We start from the raw sequence: 14,746 nt of genomic DNA, 5'->3' as shown, positions 1-14,746 counted from the left end.
CTATTTTATACACAGCAGTTTCCCCTGCCCCTCCCTCTCCCCACTGGTAGCCACTAGTTTGTTCTCTCTGTCTGTGAGTCAGCTTCTGTCTTGCTGTACACATTTGTTTGTTTTATTTTGTAGATTCCACATATAAGTGATATCATTCAGTATTTGTCTCCTGAAGTAGGCTGAAAATCAGTGGGATAATATATCCAGTTACTTAGAGTTTGGAAAATAAGAGAAATATATTTCCTAAAAAGCACGACCGACTAACTCTTATTCCCATCTTGTGCTGAGGGCTGTGTGATTAATGCCGCCCGAGGCCTGAATGGAACAATGGCTCACTTCTTCCTGCGTGTTTGTAACATCCTGTGTTCAGCTCCCATTGTGGTGGCCTGGGAAGGATGGTTTCTCCTCCCTTGTTCAATAGATGCTTTTAGCTCCCCTGGCTTTGGACCCATGTGCAAACCGTATGCGTAATGAGTGGCTCACTCCTGCTGGCTTTAACTGGGTGTGCGTCTAACAGGACAAACCTCTAAAACAACAGAGGATACAGTGAGCATCGCCGTGGAACATCTGTAGTTTCAGGAGCCTTCCTAGTTCTTTAGTTTTTGTGAGTAACTGTTCTGCCCCTTTTGCGTTCCCCTTCTGAGTGTGGAGAGTCACCACTAGGGAGGGGAGAAACCACATGCCTGCGAGAGCTTGGGAATCTTGCAAGGAATTACGATTTTCCTGGCTGTCATTACCCAAAGAAGGGGCAATTTTTTGTGCTTTCATGATGAAAGTATGTAGTTTGTTTACCCTGGAGTGTGAGAGCCAGGCTCTTTTGTGTAGTCCTTTGATTCAAAGCAATGACTATGATCTTCTGCACAGTGCGTATTCATCACCTAGTTCTGGTTCTCTAGAGAGAATTTAATATTTAAATCACTTGTGAGTATATATAGTGTATCCCATCACCAAACCCAAAAGTGTGACTAAGTGGATCTGGTTGGTCCTACAAATGTAATTTTTGATTCTTTTCTCTGTTTTTCCACAGCTTTCTGCTTTTCCCTGTCTCTCTTTTGTTTATTTTAAAATTAGTTTACACAACTGATTGTTAAAATATATTTCTCTCTATAGTCATCAGAAAGTATGTGAAAGGGTAGAAGATACCAGGAATTACAGAGGATTGCTTTTAGTCCAAAAATAATATTGGGTTCATTGTCCGTTTCTCTAAATCAGTCATTTTTAATGATTAAAACAAATATGTTTTCTCTTTTATTTTTGAGGTGTCTTATTTACTTTTAAAACAGGCTATGACATTTACAGGGCATTACGTATGGCAGCTGCTTGGCATTTAAATATATTTAAGTCATGTGAACATGCCATTCCTCTGCATTTAAATTTCCATGAAATGGCTTCACAAGAACTTTTCTGTGTGCTGTACTCATGCTTCTTTCTGGTAGTCATCAAGCTCTGGTATTTTTTCTTTTTATCTAAGACCCTAAGAGTGTTTGCGCTCTTTCTTTACAGTTTCTTTGCTTCACGTTTAAGTACTGTATTTTTACTATCTTGTGATAGAGACACCCCTCCTGAAGATTGCATTGCTTAAGGCTGTAGCGTGGAGCCTATGTGTCTAATTTGGGTCATCGGTGGCGGGTGGTGGTCCCAGCACAGGAGGGACCCACGTGCTCTGCAGGAAGAAGGGGCTCAGCTCACCCTCCAGCAGACATGGCGAGGGTCGTCCCTAGTTCTCAGCCTGTCCCTGGGCCTCTGGGTGGCTTCCAGGTGATGGTCACTAGCACTTTGATCCTCTTCAGCCCTTTGGTCCCAGATGCTCTGCCATTTCTGCTCTTGTTCAAAAGCAAAGCCACCAGCAGGCCTAGACAGGACCCTGTCACTGCTCAGTTCAGCATGCTGACCACTGAGCTCTACTGTAGTGATTTTGGTCCTGGGGGTGACCACGTTGTTTGCATGGTGGTTCTGTTCCCCTATCCCTGTTCCTCTTTAGAGATCATATAGCTCCAGGTATCTCTCAGGGCTGCTTTAAAAATAGCAGATTAAAAATAACCAAAAACGGTTTATAAACCTCATCACAATGTATAATAACACCATGCTCTGTTCTTTTTGAGGCAGGCCTGAACAAAGTATTCTTCTAAGGGCAGCAGAAACTAAGTTTACTTGAGTTTATAAAAGCTTTTTATCCTACCCTAGGAAGAAAAAAAAAATCCACATTAGGTTGAATAATTACTTTTTGATGACCCCCATCTGGATTACTATTTCCCAAAGGAAAATTTAAAAAAATATAAGACTCCCCAAAATAAAAGTCCCCACCATGACAGCAATATAGAGCTGGGCCTACGTGTTTATTTTCAAAACAGAAAACACAGATCTTATAACAGTCTGTTATTACCATAGCTGTTCCAGTTAGAAGAGAATGACGGTGATTTGATTATTCTGAAGTATTGTGTAATATATTACAATGAAAATCTTGGGTCCTCAAGATTTTCCTTTATCTTTATCCTCAAGTTTGTATTTGTAATGACTCTCCCTGAACTATATACATCACAGCATAGCAAAAACTGTAATACCTGGGGGAAGTAATGCAAGTAGACTTTTATTACACTATCCCCCCCCAAAAAAGGCATATTTTAAGTGGTATTATATTCATGTTTAAGCAAAAATAGACAAAAGCATTTTGAACCTAGAGTCACCCATTTCTGAACGGCATTTTCCTAATACAAATGTTATATCTGCTACTGATACGAAGGTAGAATCAGGAACTTGGTTCATTAAACGCAGCCCCGACGGATCCTACTGAGCCATAGGACCCTCGGCACCCCCAAGGGACCTGGGGTGGCCCCCTCAGCGGGTAAAGGTCGACTGACAGCTTCACTTCCCTCAGGGAGTCGTGACGCCAAAGCCCTTCCCGTGCACCAGGCTCTGTTCCACAAGCTTTACACTGGGCACCTCATTTAATCCTCACTGCAAGCCCGGGAAGGAGGGGTTACTCTTATCCCCAGTTTATAGCTGAACCTGAGATGTGGTGCACATAAATGACTCACCCGACGCCCTGTTCCTAGTGAAACCGCAGCTATTTTCTTATGGTCCTAAGATACATCCTGTGCCTTAGAGAAATTATTGTACAAAAAGGTGGGTTTGATCCATGAAATGTTTTTGTTTGCTCCCCAAATAGATCAACTCGTTAGATGAAAGCAACTTATCCCCTACTCTCTTCTAGAAATTTCTTGTAGCCTACATTTAGGTGATAGCAGGGAAATAGGATCTATATGCCACTGGAATTTAATGAATGGTTTGGGGTGTCGATTCCTAGTGATTATCTGGTCTTCTCTGGTCAGATCGGGTCATCAGAAGACCTCTAGACTAGGGACACTCGGACCCATAGCCACAGCCCAGGCCCGCAAGGCCTTCTTCCTCATCTTTATGCCTCTCCCTGCTTTTCAGCTTCTCCCACCTTCAACACCATCAACAAAAATCTTCCCAATTTTCATTTGAAAGTCCTTCCCCACCCTAGTTTAGACTTTAAATGACTGTTTCTGAAATTAAAAGCAGAAAATCACAGAACCTTTAAATGTAGAAATGTGTGAACATAGAATACTGACATGCCAAGTATAATTTTAACATTTTAAGTGTATTAGGAGCATCAAAATGTATCTGAAATGTAGGAGAAAGACTGGTAATACTGTTCATCTTATGTCTAAAATATGCTTCTTTTCTATTAATAAGTACAGCAGACGAACTGTGAGTAGAGAACTGTCACTTGCACCTCTTCTGGAAGATCCAAGGGGTTGGCGAACGTCACCTCTCTTGTTGTGTCATTTCTGGTGTTAATGCATTCAGACAGGTTTAACAGCAAGATCTCCTAGTCTGAAGTGTCATTTCTGGTAATTTAAGGAATTTGAAAAGCATGGCCATAATGTGAGCCAACTCAAAGATACACTTCAGTTCATATATCAAAGCAAAAGTACTTTTTGATGATTTTTCAGAGATACTGAAGAGCTTGAAAATACATGGATGGAGCCAGACTTTCCAGCCAGTTTCTAGATGATAGCAAATGCACATTTTTCCATTTAAAAGGCCTTGTTTTGCTGAAGAAAGTCGTATTAGTACGTTGTAACCTAACACTATTCAGCTACATATTTATTAAACATTAACCTCCTAGAACTGTGGTGTGGCAGCTATTATGTAGCCCTTGTGCTGTTGCAGAACTTAGAGGATGAATGTCAGTGTTGGGACATTGGGACAAAATTAAAGTTCAGCTGAGAATCAGAGTAAGACCACCCTGTTTTCAGAACTAGTAGCCCAACTTGCATGTGGAAGGGAACACTTTTATAACCAACTCACGCCCCTTGCAGCGCACGGGCACACACGGAAGTTACTCGGGTATAGTTAGGAAGTCATTTTCTGAGACTTTGGCTAGAAACCTAGCTTTCATGGATGAAACATCTGGGGTGACATCTCCAATATTCCCCTTGAGAAAATGAAGTAACAAAATCCATTAGACACTTAAAGTTAGTAGATATTCTTTAATGTGGCTCCAGTGTTCTTTGTCTTGGCATGTTATGTACTCTGGCACAAAATAGCATCAGAAAAGCCATTTTGTCTTTGAAGATGATAGATTCTGCACAATTAATGCATTAATCTGCGCTCATGGGCTTTGGCCAGGGTTAAAATATTTCACCCTTACATAATGGTTTTCATATTAAATCTCTGAACAACACTATTTTTTCTGATGAACTAACATTCAGCCCCATATTCTAGATGTAAAAAATACAGTGAGAGGAGAGGTTAATTTTTAGAAATGTTTACAAGGATTTATATAGTTCTTGGTGTACATGCTTAAGCTTTCTTCTAAGTGTTCTGGAAAACATGAAATCCTCATAACCTGAGTCTAGTGCGATTAGCCCTGCTTTCCAGGTGTGAAAGTCGGAGCACAGAGTAACTTAGCATTGAGGACCTTTAATATCTTTAGTGGAGAAGATGGAAAGTGGAGTTGAGACATTCTAATTGGGTGGTACTCCGCTTATTTGAAAAGTTACATTCAAATTACAGATCCCACCTCCTGTGCCTTTAGTCCTCCAGTCCAGACTGATGAGGTCAGAATAACTGTGCGTTTTACCAGAACAAAGGTTCAGCTGGGAACTAATAAGGAGCCACCAGCCTCAAGTTTTCTTCCTCCGCATAATCAGAAAAGCCGTAGGACAGCTATGTAGCTCCCTAAATGATAGGGAGCCCATCGACACTTAGATTAGCCACGGTCATGGGTGCTCCTGGAACAATAAAGACGTTCTGCTGTTGTTAATGGAACTATAACCTATCCTGAAAGCTTTGAGGTGTCAGCTACCCCAGTCTTCACTATTGGTCCAGAAGAGAGGGGTGTGGTTTCTAATTTTTTATTTTCTGGGAGGAGATCGAGAGGAGGACGCATTGACAGAAAGGCAGCTGACGGTGGGGACCCTGCGGATCCAGGACATCTGGGCACTATTAGCTATAGTGAGAGGCCAGCCCACGTGAGAGGTGGCAGGAAGGAAAAGAATCTTTCTCCAGATGGTGGAAGTCATGGCTGGAGGAAACACTGGCTTAATTTTTGGAAAAGATTTTCTTTAAACTCTGAAATAATTTTGGAAGCCACTCATTCTTTAAGGCCTCAGGATAAATAATTTAACTAGTATATTGCAAAGGGAAAAGAAATACCAGCTCCATCCATGAAGATGAGGCGGGTTTCATTTTATAATTTTCACTATTCTGAAAGGCTCCACTAATCCTTCCATGAGCGATAGCCTTGATATTCACCAAGTTTTGGTGCAGTCTCTTCCTGTCATGCTGAAGCTTTAACGTGTAATTCACCTTCAGTCCATGGCACTGGAAATAGCAGTTTAATCATCAACAGACAAGTGTTACAGGTTGTTGGGTAGGTTTTTTCCCCTCCTTTTTGAGCAAAATCACTTGGGGTGATTTATCTTTACTTATTCAAAAGCTCTAACTACCCCAAAGAGAGGATAACCACAGACATTTCCCCTAAAGTAATGCAGCAACAGCTGTCTAGCAGTTACTTAGCAGTAGTTCAGTCCTGGTGATGCAAGAGTGATTTTAGGGGTATCACACCTATTAAAATGTCTCTCTAATTTAAAGTCTGAGGATGAGCTCAACGGAGCTTTAGATTTCCTATTCTGTGATTTGGACTGATTTTTTGATGTTACAGATTAAATAATAAGGAGGAAAAAAAGTCATTTTTTTGTATCTCTATGGTCTAGAATACTAGCAAAAGGTATAGAAAAGGTGTTTAAAAGGTTTTTAATGGGCTTTCTATGTAAATAATGCATTAGGCCTTGCCATGGTCTTTGAAAGTGGCTTTATCAACTGAGATTACTTAAATGATGAAATGCTAGTAATTGTTGTTTTAAAGATAACCCCTTCTTGTAACATTCGAGACTCTCAAAATTCAAGTTTAAACCGGGCGAAGCTGGATTTTGAATTCTTTCAAGCCGTTTCTTTTTCACAGGCGAAAATACAAGAAACAAAAAAACAAAACAAAACAAAAAACATTGCCACATCAGGGGAAGCCAAATGATAGATTATTATCTTGTTTGTTAACAAAAGGGTAAGGAAGAAGTAGAAGTTCAGTGAAAAAGCAAGTTCTAAAACGCATACAGAGACTTCCCTGGTGGTCCAGTGGTTAAGACTTCGCCTTGCAATGCAGGGGATGCGGGTTCGATCCCTGGTGGCGGAGCTAAGATCCCACAGGCCTTGCGGCCAAAAAAACCAAAACATAAAACAGAAGCAATATTGTAACAAATTCAATAAAGACTTTAAAAATGGCCCACATCAAGGGCTTCCCTGGTGGCGCAGTGGTTGAGGGTCCTCCTGCCGATGCAGGGGACACGGGTTCGTGCCCCGGTCCAGGAAGATCCCACATGCCGCGGAGCGGCTGGGCCCGTGAGCCATGGCCACTGAGCCTGCGCGTCTGGAGCCTGTGCTCCGCAACGGGAGAGGCCACCACAGTGAGAGGCCCGCGTACCACACACACACAAAAAAATGGTCCACATCAAAAAAATCTTAAAATAAAACACGTACAAAATGACTCCTTTTTAAAAAAATGTATATAAACTTGCTTTGGGAGTCAGTACATCCAAATATTAATTTGAGTTATCCGTCAGTGCCCTCTATTTTCTCTTTTACACTTTTTCCTGGATTTTCTGCAGCGAACCTGCATGCCTTTCTTATTAGAGAGCAACAACAAATGCTATTTTTAAAAGTAAAGAAATGTCCAGCCGCGGTGGAACCAGTCTGTAGGGGTGTGTGAGCCCCGCCCAGATCCAGTGTGTGGGGAAGTAGAGAGAGACGGGGTCGATGCTGTCTGGTGTGAGTTCCTGCAAATCTGGAGTGATTGGTATTTCAGAATATTCAGTGAGGCTTTATATCTACCCGACTCACCAGAGTCTCGTGCTTTATCTCAGTTGTTCCAAGTATGTAAATAGCTCCAGAAACTGGTCTCGTGCTCCAGGGTCTCTTGGGACCCCTGAGACCAGAAACACTAAAGCCTGGCTGTCCACATCTGCTGTCTCCAGCAGCGGCTCCCAAACCGATCAAGTGTGAGAAGGCACATTTGTCAAGCGTCTGGAGCTCTCTTTCCATTTTAATTTAGGGAAACATATAATACATGATTTTTAGATTATGTAATTAAAAATACTGGTTTTCTTATTCTTAATTTTATTTACCTTTCAGTGGTGTGAGTATTTTGTGGAGCATTTTAAAACAGGACTTACTGATTAAATTTGAAAAAAAATCTCAGTGCAAAAGACTTGGCCATATTTTTTTCTCTTTTTACGACTAGAATTATTACCTCAGGAATATATATCAGAATGAATATTTCTAAACTGCATTTCTCAAACTTGAATGGACACTTTGCCCACAGGGCTTTGTGCTTGCACATCTCGAGTTGCAGTAGAACTGAATTTTCTTTATAATTGTTTCTCTACTTAACTTTATAAGGAAACACATGTCCAAACTGAGGATAGCCCCATTTTAAGTTTCAACATGGTTTGGGTTTTACAGCATCCAAGATTTTCCTAACGACGCATCTCTTTTTTTCATTCCTTTTCTTTTTTGGTCTTAAAACACGCTCTTTTGGCTGGTTCAGTAAGTTGTTCCTGCCAACCAGTTGCTTTTATGATAATTGACAGCGTAGCTGATTTTTGGAACCTTGGGATCTAAAAAGGCATTTTAGCTCAGACGTGGGACCGGCAGAGCCAAGCTACTTGCAGAGTGAGAGAGGCAGCTGAGCTGGCCTCGGACCCGGGTCTGTGCCTGGGCAGTGACGGCGGGCGGGCGTCTGCTCAGACCCCTTCCTGCTCCTGTCACGTCCTCTCTTGAGCTACTGGGCGCCGCTTCTGGAGGGGGCTGGTGAGAGACCTCCTGTCTGCTGAAGTGGCGTCGAGTGGTGGCCCAGAAACCCACCGCTGCTTAAATACTGACCACTGGCCGAAGAGACACAAAATACTTGAACCAGATAAGTGCCGGTGAGTTTATACTTCAAAGGAAAAGAGCACATGAAAAAGAACATTCCACATTTAGCACATTTAATAGAATGAGCGGATTGTAAATTGTCTGAGTCCCCCTCAAACGACCTCCATTCTCTGAAGCCGCTGGGGCATCTCCCCAGGTTTCATCTCAGCATCAGGAATAGAAAACAGTCTCCCCAGATTGCCAGATGCTTATACTCCTTTGCTTTCCTACAAAAGTACAAATGTTTCAGAGTACAAGGGCCCCTGTCTGCTGTCTCCCTTCTGCTGGTGCTTCTGGGAACCACTGCTCTGCAGGAGGTGGCTCTCGGACGCACGGAACCCCGGCGACGTGGGCAGCTCGCCAGCAGCAGCAGAAGCACGCCCTTCCAGCACCAACTGAAGTTTTGCACCAAAACTACCCTCGGCACAGAGATGCCCCCAAAGCAGCTTTTGACCCCCCAGCAGTCAGCTTTTGCTTGTTGGTTTGAAATCTTTGACATCGAACTTCGTTACATGCTGTTTGAACATTTACTACTGATAGAGAAGCAAAGTGTGTCTTCTCTTCATTCCTTTTTATGAAGCCTTTTCTTCTGTTGCTGGGAAAGGAACCTGAATCCATACCAAATGACATTGAACTGAGTGCCCTCTCTGCCTTAGAAATAAATTACAGGATTCATCTTTGCTGCGAGGACATTGTTGAAATTCGTGAAACTAATTAAGAATACCCAAACGGGGATCGGGGTCTCTGTGTTTACACTTCAAAGGTATTTTCATAGGCACCAAACTGTAAAACACATACACCCCAAGAGTAAGCAGAGTTTTATAATTTCACGGTTGGCCGTAGTAAACTTGTTTCTTGGTGGCAGGATTCTGGCAGGCAGCCATGGGGGCTGGTGCTTGTGGCGTCTGGCTGGCCGCAGGGATGCAGAACACCCTAGTTCACACTTCACCTTAAACAAGCTCTCGTGGACCTTCCCAGGGACCTACATGTCTTCCTTCCACCTACAGAGTCGGCAGCCACGGGCTTCCTTCCTGTTGTCTGCACTCTGTTGCCCATCCAGGTGGGGAATCGGATGCTGGTCCCCTGTGTACATGCGAGACAGCTTCGTTCGTAAGCCAGAGCATCAGTTACATGGTCTTTTCTGAATTATGTTTTGTTATTTCCCTAATGTTATTTAACCTTCATGGAACTTATTCTGCTTTTGCCAAGTCTTTCCATTGGATAAATATCTCCATAACCTATTGCTTCACTTTGGCAACAGAATTGTTGCAATTTGTGGGCAGAATTGAGCAAAGGCCTAACTCGTTTTTTTTTCCTCTCTGTAAAATGTCCAATGTTGTTAGCTTTTCTTGTCCTAAACAAAGGCACTGACTTATTCTCTGTTCTGGTAGTGCCTTGTATCTGTCATTATTGAGCAGAGATTTGCAGTTAATAGCACCAAACAGAGAAAGACTTGACAGACAGCAGAGACACTGATGCCGAATAAGCTAAGACACAAAGGGCTTGGAGTTGTGCCCACATGTAGGACGTGATCTGTAAACAAGGATTATGAGGGTTCTGTGAATCCAAAGTTGTCATTCTTTTTCTTCAATATTATAATTCCAAACTTATCAACAGCAGAGGTGTAGCTAACCATCCAGGCCTACCTCGTAGGGGCCGAAAGATCCAGAGGCTAGCAGGGCTCCAGAGGGGGACCAACTACGCAGGAATCCAGTTATTTTTCCAAAGACCCTAAAACGAAAGGAGACCAAAGGGACTAACGTTTATTGTTCCATTTGGGGCCAGACACACTTCATCTCACTTACTTTTCGTGACAACCTTGCCGTTTATTCACTACGCGCTTTTGTTGTGTTTGCTTGTCTTCTTTTTCGGCAGGGTAGGTAGGGTGGCCCTGAGTGAAAGGCTGTGCAAAGAGCTCACGGTGACCGTTACTGTCTCCCGGTCTACACTGCCTGGCCTGACTCAGGATGTGTTAACAGCTTTCCCTGACTCTTTTCATCCATCGAGGGCATCAAGGTTTAGCTGCCTTGTCGACACGGTCACGTCCCTGGGAAATGTCGCCCTGCTGGGACTATATCATGATCGTGTTCCTGATCTCCCCCCCAGGTCTCTCCGAGTTCCACGACCCTCTGGGAGCCCAGGGCTGGAGATGAGGCTGCACCGCGGCAAACTAGCTTTGAGCACTGCCGGGGAGTTAGGGGAGGAGAACAAAGGGAGGGAACTGAGGGCAGGAAAAGCCAGCTTTCCAGAGGCCGTGGAGCCCAGAGACGCTGTGAGCAAACTCCCTGTTCCCGTGCTTCCTGTGTGGGGTGCAGGGCTTCGTTCTGTAGGTTCTCAATGGTGTTTGTCGCTGGTGGTGGTGGTGCTGGTGGCGGAGGTTTAACCGCTGTATTTCTGGCGTCTCTAAGGCTGCTGGGAGCTCCAGCCCCACTCTGTGTTGTAACCTCCCGTGCCATGCCGCTGCCCCCCTTTACCCTCTGGAATCTTTCCCTCCAGCATGTCTATTTTTGTGTTCCTGATACCTTGCTCTTTTGGCCAGAGGAGCTCCCCCAGAGAGGGTTAATCCGGATCAAGAACCCATTTCGTCTTCCTTTATAAGGTGTGGTTTTGATAGACATTCGTGCTCCGAGTGAAGCAGCAAGCCTGGCTTTCATGTCCTGCGGGATGAGGGGTCCGTGTGGAGCTCACAGACCAGTGCCTGCTTATTCCAATCCGCCAGGAGTCCTGCGTTGCTGTCAGCACTGGGTCTGTTCATCGGCTAACTCGCCAGAGGGGACTGACTACCTGCCAGTCCTGTCTCTGAGATGAAGGTTTGATTTCCATGAAATCATAGACTGCCGAGCCACAGGCACCCTGAAGATCATCTAGGAGCTCCTTTATTTTATAGTTCAGGAGACTGTACCCCAGACCTCATGCAGCACCACAATCTGCCCAAAGGCACACGGCCGGCGAGTAGTGGGGTGAGACCAGAACCTGCCCCCGAACAGTCAGCACTCTTTCCCTGTGCCATCGCCCTTCTCACCAAAATGCCCAATCAGTGTCTCAGAACAAACTGACCTCAGATGTTTGTATGTTTATGAGAGCCACTTTTTATTCTTTATTACCTGTTCTCATCTTATTCCTGCTTCTTTGCAAAGAGATTTTTTTTCACATCTTCTTCGTAAAAAAAAAAAAAAAGTGTAATCAATTTTCAACATGTTTCCTGACGAACTTTCAGTCCTCGTAATTAATGATGAAAGGCCTGAGATTCAAAAAGATAGCAGAAAAGAAAAGTAATCAAATGTTTGCTTTTCTTTACAGACACTCTGGAAAATAGATCCAGTAAGGGTGACAGGTGAGCGGTATGTTTTTATTTGCCATTTGTGCTTTTCAGTGGTGGTCTTCTCTACGTGCGCTGCAGTGAGTTTGATCATTTTCTTTCTGTTCTGCTTAAATGTAGTGCAGCTAATAGAAAGGGACCAAGCAAGGACGACACGTACTGGAAGGAGATCAATGCAGCCATGGCCTTAACAAATCTCGCACAGGGAAAAGACAAGCTGCAGGGGACCACCAGCTGCATTATCCAGAAGTCGTCCCACATTGCAGAAGTGAAGACGGTCAAAGTGCCCCTGGTTCAGCAGTTTTAAGAGTTTGTCACTTTTCAGATCGATGGCTGTTCTTCACATCAGTGTTTTCTCATAAACCCTCATCCTAGGGGCTGGAGCAGCAGTGAAGATGACTCCTTTTCAAGCCTCTTCCTATTTTTAATCGTCCTAAATATATCATTTAGTTGCTTCTATAAAAGACGTATAAATTATAAGACCTCACTTTAATCAAAAATATTAACTTATTTTATGTTACTCCAAGTATGCATAAAATGTCTGCATTGCTATTACAGTAAGTGCCTTGCTTTCCCGAAAATAAGCTGCAACGTGGGCATAGTAGAGCAGCTGTGCCTCAAAATGACAACACCACAATGCTCATGAGACTGTGAGTGCCATTCCAGATGGACCTACCCACGCCAGGACTCAAACCATAATTGCTGAAAGCCCTTGAAATGTATTCACTAATTCACATGTTAAAACTTGGAAATCTGTTCAGCCCAAATGAAATGTTCCTTTAAAAAAAAAAATTCTGAAGTATTTAAAATTGTTCAGTGTGCTTTGCAGAGGGACAGTGAGAATTTTATGCACGTATCTTGCCTGCATATCTGGTTGGTTACAAACTTCCAAAATAAAAGGTTCGGGGATCACACAATGTGTACATTCAAGAAAAATGGCAATGAACGTGATCAGAAAAGAAGTTTTTAAGCACTGCTGGAAAACACCACAATGCTCTTCAGAATTGATTTGGATTTTCTTTTTCTCAAGTTTTGCCGAAGTTTTCAAAAAGTTTATTATCTAAACAACTCGAAATGTTCCCGTATAAAACTAAAACTATAGTTTAGGTTTAAAAACATAATCCTGTTTGCATTAGAGTTCAGTGTTTTTTGTAATGGAAACTGTTTTTCATATGGAATAGCTAAAAACCTCTTATTTGGTCCATTTCAAATTACAGTTGCTGATGGACAACTTATATTGCATTGAGAACAAGGTAATAAAAGAAATGTATCTCGATGTGAATATACATATACACACAAAATTGATTTTTAAATTTAAAACATATGGGAAACAAAACATTGAACAGTCTCTGACTTTTGCCAAATAGGACATTAAGGTGAAATCATGTATTAAAAGAAAGAACATTTTGTTTCTAAATTAGACTATCATGGAGTGAGAATAATCAATATCAAGAAAGGTCTTTTTCAATCAAACATTAATATTCTAATCAGCTTGGGGAGGCTTGAAATTTGAATAAACAGTAAGGATGCCAAATATAACAGAATATTTGTGCTCAGAGAAGTAAAAAGGATTTGTCTCTTTTATGGTGGGATGTTTTTTCTGAGTATGTAACCTATTTTATAAATTTTTTTTGAAACTGGAAAGCGTTTTTGTGAGTGTGAATGACAGCCAACAGTGCAGCCACGTGGTGACATTTTTCTTTATTTTGCAAAATGCTTTTAAAACCAGAGGCTGCTCTAGTTGATATATGGACAGTATCAGTCTTGATATACATTGTAGGACACTTTTTCATGTAACATAACATTTGGGGATTGGGTTTATTTAGTGTAATGAAAATAATTTGATATTAAGATATTTTGTACATATATATATTTTTACTTTGATTTCTAAATTGCTGTTTGCAGTAAGAGTAAGTGCAAAGCAAGATATGTAAGTTATGACTGTATGATCAGATGAAGTATGAGTTCTTCTGGTTTACAAGATCCTTAAATAGTTACAGATCCATGATAAAACTTTGGAATCTTTATAAAACAATTTTTCAAAAATGTGATCATGTCAGTGAAAACTAAGGACAAGTACTTCACTCTTTTTCATACTATTATAAGTTATTCTGGTATTAAATATTTTAATAAAATTGTTTTTGTTTTTACATATTTCAGTTAGATGAATGGATGCTGGTTGTTTTTTTATTTGAATTAGCCATAATTCATTTTTACCATCTTTTCAAAAAGAATCAACAGATTTGTTCTATGTTATAAACCATGGATGACAAGCCAGTATAGGACAGCTCTTTACATGATTTTCTTTAAATACCAAAGCTTGGAGTCTGGCCTATAAACACATCAAGGCGATTTGATAATTAGCACATCCTGGCATAATAGCTCCAATTGCAATTACTTTTACTTTATTTTTTCTTTTGCTGCTTTCACATTTTCTGGAAATCAAAGTCCCCCCAATCCTTTAAAAGCATCTTCAACAATGCTGAGTCAGCTGCTGAGACTCTAACTCATAATTTATGTTGTAGAGAAATAGAATTACCTCTATTCTTTGTTTTGCCATATGTAATCATTTTAATAAATTTAATAACTGCCAGGAGTTCTTGACAGATTTAAAATAAAAGTTAATTTCTAGACCTCAATGATAATATGAATTTTGTTTTCCTTTGAGAGCTGACCAGGTGGAGAGGGCAGTAGAACACAAGGGTCCATTATATGCCATAATTCTCCTTAGGTTGGTCAGGGATATGATATCGGGGCACTGCATTTGTATTAGGGTTGAATTTCATCACCTTAGATCACCAACCCACCCTTTAAGAGCCGAGGAAAAGTATGATGCTAACGGTTAAAATACATAACTTTAGAATGAACATTTTCATTAAAAACCTTCCAGTAGCTAATACAATACGCATTATTACTGGGTGCTGTGCACTGGAGAGAACC

General features: G+C 41.7%; 1 protein-coding gene across 1 annotated transcript in view; it reads left to right on the top strand.

Moving 5' to 3' along the window:
• The window catches only part of MKX (mohawk homeobox), a 63,125-nt gene extending 48,682 nt beyond the window's left edge, over positions 1–14,443 (top strand). Inside the window, exons 6-7 of the mRNA XM_029239713.1 lie at positions 11,788–11,821; positions 11,927–14,443. Coding sequence (XP_029095546.1) covers positions 11,788–11,821; positions 11,927–12,113 — 221 coding nt within the window. The 3' untranslated portion in view covers positions 12,114–14,443. The remainder of the gene's footprint in view (positions 1–11,787; positions 11,822–11,926) is intronic.
• Positions 14,444–14,746: the final 303 nt, after the last annotated feature.

Source organism: Monodon monoceros, unplaced genomic scaffold (assembly GCF_005190385.1).
Source record: "Monodon monoceros isolate NGI ecotype Baffin Bay Population unplaced genomic scaffold, NGI_Narwhal_1 Super_Scaffold_21, whole genome shotgun sequence".
NCBI lineage: Eukaryota > Metazoa > Chordata > Mammalia > Artiodactyla > Monodontidae > Monodon > Monodon monoceros.
Note: the sequence above shows the minus strand (reverse complement) of the source record. Positions and strands in the feature narration are given on the sequence as shown.